The 17,832-nt window shown below is 42.0% G+C and overlaps 1 protein-coding gene and 1 long non-coding RNA gene across 2 annotated transcripts in view; one reads left to right on the top strand and one right to left on the bottom strand.

Moving 5' to 3' along the window:
- Nucleotides 1-203: 203 nt before the first annotated feature.
- Nucleotides 204-6,577, bottom strand: LOC310658657. Its single transcript, XR_014502409.1, has 2 exons — nucleotides 6,462-6,577; nucleotides 204-1,749 (listed from the first exon to the last, which is right to left on the bottom strand). It is a non-coding gene; the product is annotated as an uncharacterized lncRNA (long non-coding RNA).
- The window catches only part of EP300 (EP300 lysine acetyltransferase), a 75,542-nt gene continuing 61,275 nt past the window's right edge, over nucleotides 3,566-17,832 (top strand). The window contains exon 1 of the mRNA XM_083400870.1: nucleotides 3,566-7,686. Within this exon, the coding sequence (XP_083256996.1) occupies nucleotides 7,593-7,686 (94 nt within the window). The 5' untranslated portion in view covers nucleotides 3,566-7,592. The remainder of the gene's footprint in view (nucleotides 7,687-17,832) is intronic.

The following is a 17,832-nucleotide window of genomic DNA, read 5'->3' as shown; positions in this document are numbered from 1 at the left end:
GACCGTGGCAAAGTTTCTTTTGGAGGTCGTAAGAAAAAAAGACCACCATGCCCTAGACATAACAAAACGACTACCTCGGTCTCTTTCGCCTGTTGTTTGGTTGTCTTAACTGTATCTTGTTTTGAAACTGTGGGTCTATGGACCGCAATAAAGATAAAAGGGGGGGGGGAGAGGAAAAAGAACAATGAAGTCTGTAAGTAGCATAACTTAAAAAATAATACAGATCTCAGTTTATACCCCCATTAAAGTGTCTGTTTTCATGGGTAACATACAAAGATACATACATAAAACACATATTTAAGAAGGAACATAACATTTTAAAAGCATAATTCAACACAGGACTAGATTATGATGTACCGGTTTTTCTAATTCAAAATATCTGCAGCAGGATATTGTTCTACCAAATGTTTCTCTCCCACAATGCAGTCATTAACCCATAAAATATACTGCAAGTAATTATAATAAAATTAATAATTAACAATTAACTACATATTTCCAGTCATTACTTGAGTCTGACGTGCCATGGGGTCATACATGTTCAAACTGACTCTAGTTTTTCAACTTGTTTCTTGACTAGAGAAATCCAACTGCTGTTTTATATTTTGTGTCAGAGGGGCAAGTGTCCCTCCTCTATGACTTTTTTCTCTACTCCCCTAGCAATGTCTAAGTACAGCATTTGTGTGGGACAATCTGACTGGGGGAAGGGGAGATGGAGCCATGTCAGTGTTTGAGCACTGGTTTGGTGCTATCCCTTGATGTACTTCCTGACTTAACAAGGGGCTGCAATTTGTGCCCCTGTGCAGGCAGGAGTAAATAATCTCTCTCCTTTTGTGGGTGCAGGAGTGACACTTGGGTCGCATTCGTGTGTGGGCAGGCCTACTAGGCAGAACCAATCTCTTGGGAAATCTAGGGGTGCTGCATTCTGTCCATGGCCCCAGCAGCTGAGGGGGCTGTTGGGTCGTTGTGCTCCCAGGTTGCTGTAAGCAGACCAGTCCACACCGATGTGGGCTGTTAAGGAGACTGACTCACAGCAGATGGTTCAAGCATGGAACCTTGTCCAGGAATTAGTGCACTTAATGATAGGATCTTTGCCCCGTGCCATACTATTGTTGATGCCCACTAACCAATAAAGGTGGTGTATTTTCAAAACCCGTGAGGGACTTTATGCCTTTTTTTTCTTTCCTGCACCCGCACCCTGAACACACGAGGGTGGAGAATGCTGTGCTTTGGTTGGTGAGAGAAACTTTTAAAAAAGTGGAGCAGGGTAGGCTCCTTTAAACCTTTGTAAGATCAGTATAAATCCTATCTTAGTAAATTTTGCAAATGTATTTGAAAGGCTGAATTTGAGACTGTCCTGTTGCTCAGTCAGACATTGGTTGCGGGATCCAAAGTGCTGCCTGTCTGGATTACTAACCAAGTGGTGGTTGTCATGGAGTCTTAATGAAGTTTGATTTCAGGGCTGTATTGAATTGTGGTAGCGACACACTGTTCCTAGCTTTTGAGCATCCAAACATTGCAAGGATGTTTCTTGTCTCTTTGGAGTGGCGTCAGTGGATGGTGGAGGCACAGCTTTCCATTAGCAGCAGGAGTCAAATATGCAACTGGGTTCCTGGGAAACAGCTTCTTCTATGTCCTTTTCCTGTAGAATTTATCAGAAGGTAGATATGGGAATGGTTTTCCCTTGAAAGATTACACGTCTGTTACACAGCTGCCCAGTTGGTCTGACGTGCAGGTTCACAGGCTTGCAGTCTAATAGACATAACAAAAAATGTGAAGAGGATAAATCTCCCTTTAGCTAGATATCCACTTACGCAGGAATTGCTAAAATGTGGCCTTGAAAGGAACAGAGAAGATTAAGAGCAAAGTTAATGGGGTGCTTGGATGAAGAAGTTTAGCAGGACAGGCATATCCACAGCATTAAATACTCACATTGAATTTAACTGTATTTTTATTTCTTGTATTTTTAGCACTTCTTTTATTTATTATATTGGATTTTATTTTATTACAAATTATAATACAATAAAATACAATATAAGAATTAAAAGAAGCAGTAAAAATACATTAAAAAAATCATACAGCATCTGTTAATTACAATTGCTACAACAAGCAGGAGAGCCATTAAGTGGTCTACCAAGACCCTCAGTAATTTTCAAGTGGTCCACAGTGAGAAACGTTTGGGAACCACTGATGTAGATGTTAAAAAACAAGGGAAACAAGATGGAACCCTGAAGTACAGTACCTAACATGCCAGAAGACATGGGATAGGCAAGCAATCTCCCAGCACCACCTTCTGCGACCAATTTTCCAGATAGGAATGAACCACTGGAGAGTAGTACCACATAGCTATAATCTCTAAAAGAACACAATAATACACCAGTCTTTTTATTTAAAAAAAAATCTCAAAAGATTCTAGAGATTTCACTGGAAGCAGATTGATAGATACTGTTAAGATGATGCTTTAGAAGTATTGGAATAGATCAATGAAGAATAATGGAGTGAAGGAGACCTCAAGGCCAAACTCTGTGCACAAGCAGGATTCTCTGCTCTACACTTGAACCTTCCCAACCAACTCTTGCCTCTTTTTAGATGTGGGTTTCACCATTTCCTTCAAGTTGTGACCATTGGCAGGGTTGAGGTCAAACAAGTTGGGAGTCACCACAGCAAAGTGTAGATGTAGCAGGTTGCAGCAACAACAGAATCAGTCCCAACCAACTGACAGGCTGAAAAACTAGATTATCAACCATAATCCACCTAGATTGGGAGCAAGATGCTGTATCTGGGGTATATAAATTAGAACTGGGAGGACAGGTAGGTAGGCATAACTGAGGTGGGACATAACTAAGCAAACATGGGTGGCACAGAGGCACTGCTGCAGAGAGAGATGGAGCCTTGGTACCTCTAAACATTTTGGGAGAGTGCAATACTTTGGTGATAGAAGCTGCTCATGATAACATACACAGATTCCCCAAACCCTTCTTCCTAGTATCTACCATTCCATTGCCATTTTACCTTCTGGAGTTTATCCCAGGCCAGGGGGGGGGGGGACTGCAAGGGAGGCTGAGGAAAAAACATACATTTAGACTGATTCAGTGTAGGGTTATTCAATAAATTCACATATTTTGTTCTGTTGCATGTATAAATTAGATGCATTTCTCTTCTTTTAAGTAATGAATTAAAATACTGAATAGCACTAGACCTGGTAAGACAGATTCCGCCCCCCCCTTGAAGTTTAACAGTGATTTATTAGTTCATCAATTTTACTTGAGGTGTGTGATGTTCCAGCCTATTCACTACACATAATTTATTATTTTTATTTATTTCATAAGATGTATACACTGCTTGATTGTAAGTAAAAAAAAAACATCGAACATGAAAACCAAGAAAAAATTACCACCACACTCAAAAAACATTCAAAAGTTAAAATATTGTCGCACGCCACCCCAATCTCTGAGCACTATGAGATTCCAGGGGTTTCAGGCGCTTACCCAGGGTTCGTGTTTCATTTTGGTAGCACGGCAAAGCAGAGACTATGGTGTCTTTATCATATATTTATACAACCTGAGCATGAGATGGAGGGGTTCACAGCATCGAAACCCCAAGAGGACCTTGCGTCCCCCATTGCCACAGCCTTGGATTCAAACAGAAATCCTGAGGCCCTCCAGACATTGCTGGTACAGCTTCCATTATCCTTGGATATTGGCCATGATAGTGACAACATCTGGAGGGCACTAGTTCCCCATCCCCACCCCAAGCCCAGGTATGGTAGTATTCTTTTACTGTGTCATAACGTACCACTGTTTTCCTGTCTAGTGTGCTAAAGCTTTGTGCAGTTTGGGTGAAGCAGACCAGGTATTATTTTTTTCCTAATGATGAGATCAGTTGAATGCTTCACAGACAGTGGATTACCAAGGGCGCAAATACTTTTTACAAAACTCTCTGATATCCCGACATTCTTCAGAAGAGCATAGGGCTTTGGCAGGAGATATGTTTTCTCAAATCTTTCTATTTGGTACACCCACAAACACATTTCAGGAACTGCCTATGAAGATGGACATTATTTTTTGCATGCAAAATAATTTGAGGAAGAATGGTTCATTTTCCCCTTATTTAAATTTGTTATGCTTTGTAATGAATTGTTTTAATGGTCTTTTCTGTTATCTGGTGCTTATTGTGAGCTGCTTTGGGCACAGTCCACTGTGGAAAAGCAGCAGATACATGAAACGAAACAGAAAATTTAGGAACTGCAAGCTGTACTAGGACTAGACTGAAAGGGAGTGATGTGTCAGTATTCTTCCTTGGGTTTGTTTCTGTATCTCCCCTCCTGCTGAAGATGATTTCCTGGCTCCTGCTTGTGCTGCTCACACATCTCCATCAAAGTTTGAGAGCAACGTAAGTTAAGCTTCACTGAAAATAGGCTTGAGAGAAATAACTGGGATGGGGAAAGAAGCACAGACCAAAGGAGCAAGAGACAGCAGTGGTGTTCCACAATCCTGCTGTCCTTCGGTGTTCTGTATAGTAGCACATACCCGAGGAGAGACGTACCTTCCTGTCCTTTTCAGCAACTAGGTCCGGGCCACAGTTGCTTGGATTTTACACCCCTTCTATGTCACCATATCCTAAGTAATCTTATGGGTCACTTTCAGTAGTCCAGTCCACTACAAGTGTCATATAAAGACCAATTCACACAAGTGGTGGAATGCTCTGATTTGCTCTGTCCTTTTAACCTTAATAAAACAATTATTGTGATGAACGGACTAACAGAACTGTCTGTCGCAAGCACAGACCAGAAAACCCTTGGAAAAGTGAACGTAGCAGGCATTCCATATTACAGTATGTGCGCTGCTCAGGTGAGGCGTTTCCTACAGGCACTTATAAAAAACCAAGCTAGAAGAAGCAAGCCATGTGCCCAGTGGTCTTGTGAACTGATTGTTCACCTCTCCTACGAAGAGGGAAAGGAAAGAACACGGAACCCTCTCGCTTCTCTACGTTTTACAAAGGAATGAATATGTGAGGAAGGTGCTGCTGTTTCTCCCGGGGGTCTGCAGGGAAAGGCTCATGTGTATACACACAACATACCGAACGACGGAAGGCTCTCCTAGTCTATACATTACTTTACTGTGATCCCCATCCCTGCCTTAAGAGAGAATTATGGATTCTTGTACGAAAGAGCGCGGTGGCAAATCACGATAAAAACATAGGCGTAGCGTTATAAACCAGACTCGCGGCATTACAGGGAATACGTATCAGTCCCAGCACAATGCTACCCCACGTCTTTTCGCGTAATAAAGCCCTCCCCCCGCAGTGAATTTTCCTTCTTTACGAGGCACAGACATGGATGTTGGCAGGAAAACGCAATTGTGCAAGATCGCTTGATAAAAAGACCTCTGCGCCTCCACCTTGAGGCTGTGTGATGATTTTGTTCTCATACTATCACAGGTTACGGTTCATGTCCTATGTCTATATGTGCACGTACACCCTGAGTCGTCGTCCTCCTCATCACATCGGTGTGTGTGTGTGCCTGCACCGTACATGAGAAGCTAGAAGGCCGGCCAAACCCTGCTCTCTTCCGCCGCCCCCCCACCAAACACCCCTCGGCTGTGACTCTGGGCCGCTGTCTTTGCAGCAGCAAAGGAGGGAAGTGAGGATCAGGGCCTGTCTTCCTACGGAGGGCTTCCGATGCGTACCGTGGGCAATGCCAGGTCCAGAGTACACAAGCTAAGCGCCCCCCCCTTCCCCCATTACAATAGGCCTGTCCCAAGCAGCAACCTCGCGGTCTATTTTGGCCGACAGAAAACACAAGTAAAGGCGGAGGGAAGCAGGCGAGCAGCTTCTCCTTCCCCTTTAAGAGGCGGAGGCGAGAGAGTTTGCGGAAGGGATCGCTCCGGGAGCGCAAGGCGAGTGGCTGAGCAAGTCTCGTGACCGCAGCTGACCCCGCCTCGGGTTCTCCCCCTCCTCGGCCCTCCGCGTTCCATTGTGTGTGCGAGCTGCGTGCGTCCCCGCCTCTCCTTTTTCTGACCACGCCCCTTTTTTCTCTTGGCTCATTTCCGGCCGCCGCCGCTCGCTTCCCTCTGAGGAATCGGGAGAGTGAAGAAACAACAGCCGCCATTTTGTTTGTGTGTGAGCGACTGAGGGGAGGGAGCGAACGAGAGGGACCGAGCTGGGCGGGTAGAGCCTGGGAGGTGGAAAAGCAACGACAGAGACCGACAGCCGCTCAGGGCCCCTGGCCGGCCAGACCTGAGGGAACCCGAAACCTCCGTGATACACCCCCTACACCAGCCTCGCAGCCAGTAGGGGAGTACGCACTCCCGGCTTCGGCTAGTGACTCGGGACCCCGGGTGGACCCCACCCACAGCCTCTCCTGGCTACTGAGCCCGTTCGCGGGGTCAGGAGGCCGCCTGGCTCCGGTTTGGAAAGCTGTTTCTTTTCTCTGCGCCCCCCCTTCCCTCTTCCCCAGGTCCTACATGGCGGACATGAGACGGAGCCGCTCCAGGAACGCCTGAGGCATCGCGTCTTCGGTTCCGAGGAGAGTCTTGTCCTCTCCGCAGACCAAGCGCTCGCAACCATCCTTATCCCCCAGGGAGGGGGAAGAGGCAGAGAGAAGGGGGGGAGGGGCCGCCGCCGCCGCTGCTTTCTCCTCCTCCTGCTCTGGGATCGATCCCTCCATCTGACCAGAAGGGGGGCACCCTGCTACAGAGAAAGAAAGGAAGAAAAGGTGGGGGCGCGGGGTGCGAGTCCTGAAGCCCACCCTCTCCAGCCCCCATCCCGGGATCTCTGCTGCCTCCATCGGGACAACAACCCCTCCTCCGCCTCCTTGTTCCTGCACAACAAGATGTGAAGCGGAGACTCCTGGGACTTAGCTTCATCCTCCTCCTCCTCCTTACGGCTCCCCTTTCTGCAGCCATTAGTGACTGGCGAGAAAGGCGCAGGGGGAGTTGGGGACCCTCGGCACTCTCCGTCTGTGACCCCCTTCCCCAGTCCCTTTTTCACTAGCAGTGGGCATTCCCCCCCCCCCCCCTGCATTGCAAGCTGGTTTTTGGAAGGAGAGGGAAGGAACTGCGAGCAGAGGAGAGAGATTCTTTCTCCTTTTTTTCTCCTCTCCTCCTTCGCCCGCCTCCTTGTGGCGATGAGGAGGAGGAGGACGACGCCGAGGAGGAAGAGGTTGATGGCGGCGGCGAAGAGGCAGCAGGAGGAGGAGAAGACGACGACCCCCCGGAGGATGAAGATGGTGGTGTTGGCGGCGGCAAGGAAGCACCAGCAGCCCCACAGCCGGATTTAATTCGATTTGTAAACCCACCAACCCCGCATATTTGTGTTTGGAGAAGGGTTTGTTCTGTTCTTTTCATCCTTGTTTTTCCCTGTGGGCCGGAGGAAAGACTGCTTCCACACCCTATTTCCCATCTCTGTTCCCCCTTAGTCGCTGCTACCCAACAGAGATAGATCCCGAGGGGCAGAAAAAGAGGAACTTTGTCCCTTTCTTCTTCAGTTCCTTCTCTTACTGTTGTTCGGTTGATTCCGGATCCAAGAAGAAGGCTGACGACTTTGACGAACCCCATCTTTAATTTGGGCTCTGTTTGTCTAAAAAAGAATTAAAAATGGCCGAGAATGTGGTGGAGTCGGGCCCGCCTTCAGCCAAGAGGCCTAAACTCTCCTCACCGGCGCTCTCTGTCTCTGCAAGCGATGGCACAGGTCAGTCTCTCTTGCTTTTACCTCACTGCATATGGGTCCCTTCCCTTCCTTTCCTCTTAAATGTCCCCATGTTTTGCACAGTCTGTTGTCTAGTACCCTTCTTAGACTGTCTCTTTTTGCCTTTCTGTGTACCTACTTTTCTCTGCACCTTGCTGCATTAATCACATTGGGTGTTTAATTGCTGCTGCTGCCCTTTCATTGAAGGGGCTATAAGCATGTCTGTGTTACTTGCTTGCCCGTTTCACTGTTCTGCAGCAAATGAAACCTTTGTTAAAAAAACACCAACAATCCTAAACTCTAGTTATAGTGTAAATCATTACACAACTGTTATCTACATTTTTGTGCATGTAGAGTCCTGATTTTTGTAAAATCTTGCTTTTTAAAGATGAGGCATTCAGTCTTGAAATATTTTTTTTTTTGCTCTGAGCAGTATTATGATGGATAGTTTGTTTCCTCCACCATTTCTTTCATAACCACAAAGCGTTCTTAAATGCCAACATTTCTGTTTGGTCAAGAGTCGTAATATTAATTGGCGAATAATGTTTGTATTGACATTTTGTTAAATAGTTCACCTGATATGCCTTGAGAAACTATGGAGCCACCTTTTTCTTTTGCATCTTCTACTTCCTTGCTTTGAGACCAAAATGTCTGAAATTCCCATATAGTCTGTCTGCATGTGTGAGGATGAGTACAACTATTCTTAACTCTTCTGTCTGTATTTTAATATGATATTTCTTGAGGTTCGTAAAAGCCAGCTAGTTAGTACTCTAGAACTCCTTAGAAATTATGGATGCAAGTTACAGGTGTTCATTTGGTAACAAACGTTTACTGGTTGTTTTAGAAGTTCAGGGAACTAAATCACTGTAGAATGCAACTGGCTATACAAGTACTGGTATTGCTTTTCTGAAGGTATAGGTATGGGGAGTAAGTAATCAAACAGTGCAGTAGTTCTTAACTTACTTTATTAGAGGAGAGGAGCTCTTCAGCCACATATCTGGGCATTGTGGTTACTGATGGTAGCCAGTTTTGTACATTGAACTTGTTAGCACTACTTCATATATGAAGTCAGGGGGGAAATGGCTGATATTATTTGATGCATAACAAGTTGTTTTCATTTTCTTGTCTTTTAGTTTGAATACTGGTTGGTTTAGCATAATTCAGAAAGCTGTTTTAAGCATTTGGTGCTGAGCAATGTTTTTTTCTTGAATCCACTCTCCTTAAGAGCACTGTAGTAAGTTTAGGAACTGGATTTCAAATGAAGCAGCATTAATTAAACCATTTATTGGGATATTGCACTTACCTGAAAATCAACAGGTTCCAAGCAGAATTAGAAGCTCTGGCCAAAAAGCAAATACTACATAGGTAATGCAGTATATACTCATTTCTGCATACTGTGCTACAGAGTGGTATTTAGATTCATGTCAGGTCATTCTCTTAGACAGAATGAAGCTATGTACTGTAGTTAAATCTTAAAGCCTGCAACCCTATGCACACTGTAAGCGTAGTTTTAATTTTTGAGTGGACATGCCTGTGCTTAAAAGTCAGTGCAATCTTGCACATATTTACTCAGAAGTAAGTCCTATTTTGAGATTCCTAACCATGTCTACTCAGGTCTTATTGAACTAAATGGAGTTTACTCCCAGATTACAGGGGTTAGGATTACAGTGAATATGCTCAAGATTGCATCCTGTATGTAGTTGTGTTCAGTGAATGATTCCTTTGCCTATGAGAATTGCATTACTCTTAATATCCAGTAAGCATATTTTAGTTGTTTTGTTCTTTTATAATATTGGTAAGCTATCGCATATCTTCCTACCTTATTTGAGAAGTATACTAGACAAATCTTAGTGTCTTGTAATGGTTACTTGGTTTGTTTACTAGGCTTGTTACCTCCTTTAAAAAGGTAATTATTGACTAGTAATAAATGATCTAGAATGCCTATTTTGATTGAATCCTCAGTGAAATACTAGTCAACTGGAGATGTTAAGTGTAACATTAATTTAGCCAGGGCTAGTCAAATTTAATCTCCAGAAGTACTTTATCTAGAGGTTAGATTGTACAGATACATTACTTCATATTTAGAATGTGGAAATATGATAGTTACTCTTACTTTATGTGTTCAGAATATGGACATGCAGAGAAGTAATTTAAAATATACTAACATGTGGTATGGTAGTAAACCTCATTTTGGAAACAAACTAGTGGTCTTCCCCCCTATAATGCTGCGTCACAGTGCTGCATCTTTTTCTAGCTAATAGAAGCCCTAGCTGCCTTATTTCTGTGTTCTAGTTCTGATGCCTTAAAACATATTAAATACAAGTTTAAAAGCATATATAGTTGTAGAATACTTCATATTAATGCTGAAATCATTAGAGTATATGGAGATATTAATGTTGGAGAAAAAAGACTGTTGATAAATAGAAACATTTCTAGATATGTCATTGCCATAAGAATAAAGTTGGCAATTTGTGCAGCTTTTCTGTCTGTATGCTGACCATCAGTATTATTGCTTAGAATTCCCACATTGCCTGTATTGACTGCTATCAGAACTCCGGAATACAGTGCTTCCCCCTTTCCTCAAACAAATGAGTTTTGCTATAGTATTATTAATAGCTTTCATATTGAGTGGAAGGAGATGTCTTTTCATTATTTGATTATAACAAAGTTGTGTGGTCCTGTATGAGCTCAGCTGAAAACACAGGTTAGAACACAACACAAGCATGTGCTGCATTGAGAGAGAATACAACTACTGTATGCCATATCCATAAAGTAGTGCATTGTGTTATGAAAGCTCTTATTAAACCCTACAGTATATGTTTTAATTTAGTTGTGTTTTGTGAAATGAAATACACATTTGAGAATTTTAGTTAGTGTAAACCTATAAGGTTGCATTTCAGTTGTCTTTCTGAAGGTTAGGTATGTAAAAAACTCTTGAGTAAAAATTGGAATATCATCCAGATACATACAGTGCTGATGTTGGGAAATGAGGCAGAAAGTAGGTAACGGACCTGCATTTTAAACCTGCTTCTTCTGTTTGGTATGTGACTGATTTTACAGACTATCATTTTACAGAAACAATTTGTTTCTGTCATCTTGGCTACTTTGCAGCAACAGGCAAAACTAAATGTGTGCAGCGTACATTCAGAATAGCTTTGCAGGTACACAGCTATTCAGATTCTATGTCAGGACCCAAATAGGTGCTTTAGGCATACTCAAGGGCTTCATGGAATTTTTTTACTGCACCTATGTGCTTTTGAACTGTCCCTCAGTTTCAAATCGATTTTGGAATGGAGTAGGATCTCCTGTTTGAAAAACACAGAAACCCCTTACCTTTGAGATGTATTAATTCCAGTATCATAAATCCTTGTCTTTAATCTCATTAGCCTTACTTTTCTGTTTGTGCATTAAATTTCTTGTTGTATGCTTATTTCTCTGTCTGTGTACCTAATTAGAATTATTATTCTGATCTTCAAAATGTATAGCATTATACTCAGTCATGTTCAAAGTTGTGCTTTTCTTCTGACAAATAAGCATACTTTCAAATGACTGAAGTATGATTTGTATTTCATACTTAATTTGGTGTATGTGTGCCTAATTTGGAACAAATCACTTCAATCATGCTTTTGATATAAGTTCAGAGGTTATTGGAAACAGTATATCCCAGCTGCAAAATCCATAAGAATGAGCTGGAAAAGGTAGAACAAAATGAGAAAGTTTAGATGACTGCAAAGTATAAGTTATTTAGTATACGTTTTAGCTTTCTCTGTGAAAGATGGGAATAGAAAGCTACTGTAAACTAATAGTTACTATTGTACCACTGGCAACACACTCACACACACAAATAATGGGCTGTAGTGCATTTGCCAACCTTGTGTATAAGGAATAGTTGTTCATCTTTTTCTTTCTCACTCCTTTGGCACCAATGCTGGTAGTTCCCTTCATGTCAGGAGAGTTACGACTGCAGGTAAAGTGGATAGTGGAGGAGACCAATCTCTGTACTCCTCTTTACTTCTCCTGTTGCTTTCACCACATAGTAGGAATACCTTGCCATTGTCCTTGGGATCAGGAACACTGGGGAGAGGTGGCAGAGGGTTCTTGTCTTTCTTCATAGCAAGCAGTTGAGCCTAGAGACCATTTCCCCAGTGGTGAATACCTTTGACCTGGGAGCCCAGCAGAAATGGTGGTAATAAGCCATGGAGCTTTAGTTTCGGACTACAGACATTTGGCCATTGGAAATAGAGCAAGTAGTTCTGGCAGAATTATAGTATTTTTATAAGCAATTTAATGTCCAATGTTCCTTACTGTTTTCTAATGTAGGGAGTTGAAAAATGTAAGCTAGTTTTATAGAGTGTAGCTCTTGATGTCCTTATTTCAGTGTGCATGCATGTATCACTGGATTTTAGCAATTGTATGGTAACTATTAAACAATACAGAAGAATACTAAGTTGCAATCCCTGAAAACTCACATATCTAAGTAAGTGCCAGTGAAATCAGTGGTGCCTTAATGCCAAGTAAATATGATTAAAATAGTGCTTCACAACACTATTAAATTGTGGCACCGTAAATAGTGTATCTACTTCCAAATGGTGGAGTCCCAGTGTGTTTCAAACACTTAAGACTGCTTTTTAAAGCTTTTTACATCATTAGTATCATCAGTACTATCATGTCATCCAAACAAAAGCTAAACAGTTTGCAGATGGGTGCAGACTAATTGTTAACAAGTCACTAGAAATAATATGTTTGACAGACTTTCCTAAACCAATCTCATTTATCACTGATCAATACTAATGCAAAAGTTTATACTAGACCCTGTAGAAAACATATATTTCTAAATATGTTGTAGGAATTGGAAGCATTCAATACTCTAGGTGTAGAAAATCAAACTAGTAGCTGCATAAATAATCAGAGCGATATGCATTGTAGGTGAAGCATCCCTCCAAATAAAATAAAACACTGAGTTTTGGATCACAATGACAATTCATCTGTAGTATGTGTATGATTGAAGAACAAGCTTCTACTTACTAAGTTATATTTAGTGTTAAAGCATTTGTTTTGCAAGGGGGCAGCAAAATTTACTTAGTTGTGGCACCTGAAAGACTAAAGTTGCAATAGCCGCTCAGCACTACATCAGGTGCTGCTGGGCATTGTGATAAATGTTTAAATGGCTCAAACCACTGGGTAAGCTTGTTAGGCAGCCCACCAGAGCTGGTCCTGCTGTAATCCTGAACACATTTGACTGTAAGACATATAATTGCACAGTAAAACCTGTTGTCCCATAGGCTTTTATATATCAGAGCCCACTTTATGAAATGCATGGTATTATCCTTAGTTGTCAGATATGTAGTAGCCCTAGAGATGTAAGAGTAGGACCAGGAGTCTTATCAAATTTCCATGCTGAGTTGAATGTATATGCAAGAAGCTTGCTGATAAGTTAACAGTTTCCTGATTAGCCCTTCATTAGGAGCTTAGCAGTCAATTTATAGTTGATGTAAAAAAGAAGTTTTTGGGGGGGAATCTAGAAAATACAAGTAACCTCTCATTGCTCTATGATTGGGGAGCTTAAAAAAAAACTTGAGAGAGAAGCAATAGGCTTCTGCTTTGTTTTGGTGTAACTTCAGAGGAACATACTGAAAAATCATGTCATTTGCATAGGAGATGCTCGAATCTGGTTTCTGTTCATAGATTCTCAATGACCAAAGGCAAAACAGAATTTTCTGAGGTTTTGCTGTTGACATCCATATCTTTCTCCCCTTAAAGAATAATGTGCAGGACTTTGCTTGAACTCATCCCAAGAACATGAGAAGTTATGGGTCATTTGTACTAGTTTCAATTCACCAGGTAATCATAAGCAGTCTTGTACAGCCTTTGAACAAGCCCCTTATAAAAGTAGTTTCAAGGCTACTTTCTCTTAAGGCAGCTGCAGCTACTGCAGGCAACTAGTTAGGGTTTGGTTCATAGCTTTCTCTGAGTCTCAGCCTCTTGTAAAGGGCAGTGTCTTTGGAAGGAGCTGTTATCTCCTGTTGGTAAAGACTTGCATGCATGGACTGTCTGCAGACTAGTCACTTTCTTAATTTACTGGGACTTGATTAGCAAAAAAGGTACTGACTGCAGAGCTCTCTGCACAACAAAGCAGGAGTCATCTGGTATAAAGTACTAGCTCTAACTTAGTTTGGTTAGCACTGAATTGAACATATCCAGTAGATTTAACTTTTAAAGGAATAAACTCATGCTGAGAAGTGTAATGAAATTTTTTGGTTCTGACTTGGCATCTCATCACTTGGAGGCAGGTCCTAGTCACCACCAGTGGCAGTAACTCACTTTCTGATAACTGGTGTTCACTTGGGGCACATTTAGTGTCTCACATGAACTTGCCCTTTTCTGAGCTTCCCTGCTTTCTGAAATGAGGTTGTTGGCGATTAGGGAAAGGGGCATGTTTTATATGTGCGCTACCATGTATATGTGCATTGCAGAACCCAGAAATGACCCGGAAACATCATAAAGATGTCATTAAAAGGGTGAGGTGGAACGGGTTGTTTGCAGGCTTTGTCAATAGGTTTCAGTTATATGCAACGTGTGCAGTGCCTCAGAATGTAACCCCCCGCATAAACAGTGGACTGCCTGTAAAGCAGTCAAAGTTGCAGGATGGTAATGAAACAGGAAAGTGACCCATAGTTATTAGTTGCATTTCATGGCCTTTTGGCGCTACTATTCACAACTTTTCCTCTCTGGCAATTACGTATAATTGGTATAATTGAGGATAGTGTTTCACGAATCTAATGAAGTAGGCTCTGGTTGTTGGTTGCAACTATGACAGCACTACCACGAAATAATAATAATAATAATAATAATAATAATAATAATAATAATAATAATAATAATAAAAATAATAGTTGTTGTTGTTGTTGTTGTTATTTATACCCCACCCATCTGGCTGGACATCCTCAGCCACTCTGGGCGGCTTCCAACAAAATATTAAAATACAGTAACCTATCAAACATTAAAAGCTTCCTTAACAGGGCTGCCTTCAGATGTCTTCTAAAAGTCTGGTAGTTGTTATTCTCTTTGACATCTGGTGGGAGGGCGTTCCACAGGACAGGTGCCATCACCGAGAAGGTCCTCTGCCTGGTTCCCTGTAACTTGGCTTCTCGCAGTGAGGGAACCGCCAGAAGGCCCTCAGCGCTGGACCTCAGTTTCTGGGTAGAACGATGGGGGTGGAGGCACTCCTTCAGGTATACTGGACCGAGGTCATTTAGGGCCTTAAAGTTCAGCACCAACACTTTGAATTGTGCTTGGAAACATACTGAGAGCCAATGTAGGCCTTTCAAGACTGGTGTTATGTGGTCTCGGTGGCCGCTCCCAGTCACCAGTCTAGCTGCCACATTCTGGATTAGTTGTAGTTTCCGGGTCACCTTCAGAGGTAGCCCTACATAGAGCGCATTGCAGTAGTCTAAGCGAGAGATAACCAGAGTACGCACCACTCTGGCAAGACAGCCTACGGGCAGATAGGGTCTCAGCCTGCGTACCAGATGGAGCTGGTAAACAGCTATCCTGGACACAGAATTGACCTGTGCCTCCATGGACAGCTGTGAGTCTAAAATGACTCCCAGGCTGTGCACCTGGTCCTTCAGGGGCACAGTTACCCCATTCAGGACCAAGGAATCCTCCACACCTGCCTGCCTCCTGTCCCCCCAAAACAGTACTTCTGTCTTGTCAGGATTCAACCTCAATCTGTTAGCTGCCATCCATCCTCCAACCGCCTCCAGACAAATACATGATTACAAAAGAAAGAATTATTGCATCCCCAAATGCTTGTGTGGGCTAGATGTAGATTCTGGGTCTGAAAAGATGGATGACTACTAGCTAGTCAACGTATGCTGCAATAATTTTGTTTCGGTTATTTAGGAACTTTCTGCTATCTTTTACTTTTCTGAAAACCAGCAGTCCTAAAGATTAAGCTTTGTCTGTTAAAAAATAGGCTGAATAAAAACAGCCTGAAAGGAAACTTTGGTCCACATTTTGAATTGCTTCTGCGCTTTAACCAGTTTGCCCCATACCATATTTTCTATCAGAAAGGTGACATTTCTTGGAAGAGATGTGTTGGATGGGTTCAGAGGTGGGAAATATTTCCTGAGAGCACTTCAACTTCTTGTTTGTCTAGCTTCTGTGATTTTTCTTTCATATGATTGTGTCCAAAATAGACCTTGGAAGTACTGTGAAACTGCTAAATACTGTATTTGAAGAGAAATGCAGAATTTTAACCCTTCTGCTTTGCTTGGAAACAGTTAGACTACAGAAATCTAAACTGAATATATTTTACTTTGTCATGCAACATAGCACAGGAATGGCTAGAATTTTGAAATGAGACTCTTTTTGTTGTTTAAGTTCATTTTATTGAAATATAGAATGCTGGAAACAATAGCAAATCTGCAAAAAGTTTATTTTCATGTGATCCTGTGTGTTGTATTGCATTGTAACTAATCAGACTTCATTCTGAAAATTAAGCTCCATTGACAACCATAGGACTTCCAAGTAAATATAATTAGGATTGGATTATTCTATCCTCAGTTGTGTAAGCAACAACTAAATATTCTACCCAAATAACAAATCTGAATGATGTGCCAAATATATTTGCAATTTGTCCATTCCTTTATTCCAAGTTCAACCTGCACTCAGATACCTGAGGTGAATATTTCCTGGGAAATACAGTTGTACCTTGGTTTTCAAACAACTTAGTTCTTGAACGTTTTGGCTCCTGAATGCAAACTGTTCTGTTTGTGAACTCTTTTTGGAAGCCAAATGTTCGACGTGGCTTCCAATTGGCTGCAGGAGCTTCCTGCAGCCAATCAGAAGCCTCGCTTTGGTTTCTGAATGTTTTGGAAGTTGAACAGACTTCTGGAACAGAACCTTTTAAATTGGCATTAAAACACCCTGATTTATTCAGTGGTGGCTATCTAGTCTTTTATATATTTTATGTGTTTGGGTTATCGGTGTATTTGGATGACTTTAAACAATAAAATAATACAAATCATATACTTATCCCAATAAAGGCCAAGAACAACAAATAACAGCTAAATTTAGTGTTTAAAGTTAGTTGTTTAAGTTTTAGCTGTTACTGAACTGAAGCCGGATGGAAATAGGGCTGTAGTTTATTTCCAGTATGATGGTTTTTAGTATTGGGAAGCTCATGCTTTCCACCATTTCATGAATGAAAGAAACATCCTAACCAATATGAGAGTGTTTTCTTCAAGTGTGTGTGAAGAGCCAGAGAAAGCTATTCATGCACATCAAGGATGGGGAACTGGATCCAGATGACTCTTTATCTCCTCTGCCCCTGTGGGTCAAGTTTGCTAGATGGGTGGGATCACCCATCCTTCAGTCACCTGACATCAGTGTCAGGTGACTTGCTTTTGCTATAGTTTGAAATTGAATCTAATGGATTTGGGTGCAGTGCTTTGTGTCAGTGATCAGCTAATCATCTGATGGCTTTGATCACTGGTGCTTGCAAAGTGCTCTGCATGGGGGTTTGCAGGCAGTGCTGATAGGCACTGCCTGCACCCCCCTTCCACCACAGCTTGACCTTTACCTGTTCCAAACTTGAGTTCATATCCAGCAACTGTGGCTTGACTGAAATGGTCTTGCTAGCCTGGGAGGCTTAACTTTGCCTTGGGTCAGTGGTTCCTCACCACAAGTGTACATTAAAGTAAAGAATGTTGACAACATCATTCATTGTGATTTAACATTGCATTAATATTTTTGTGAAGAAGCAACACACCTCAGCAGGTTCTGTTTATTTGAACCTCCATTAAAAAACAACAACAAAAACCCCAAACCCTCGCTGTTCTTGCCTAGAACTAACATGTCCCTAAAAGAGGAAACCATAGCACTGGGAACTAATCGTTTTCAAAATAACTGTTGGCATATAATGGCAACCCTGTAAACTGCTGTCCTCAGTGTAGTTCAGTACTCATCTGGCCTCACAGAAACACACATTCTCCATTCTATTAGAGTGCATGTTTGATATGATCAGTTTAAGGTTAGTTCAACCTAAAAATTCCCACAGTTTTAAAATCAGTTGTAAGAGGGGGGAAAACCAAATCAGGTGAACCAAACATTCATATTGCAGTTTCAGAACACCTGGCAAGTAAA

The sequence above is a fragment of the Podarcis tiliguerta genome (assembly GCF_965153285.1).
Source record: "Podarcis tiliguerta genome assembly, chromosome: 10".
In the NCBI taxonomy this organism is placed as follows: domain Eukaryota; kingdom Metazoa; phylum Chordata; class Lepidosauria; order Squamata; family Lacertidae; genus Podarcis; species Podarcis tiliguerta.
The sequence above is the reverse complement of the archived record's forward strand: the minus strand, read 5'-3'. Positions and strand labels throughout refer to the sequence as shown.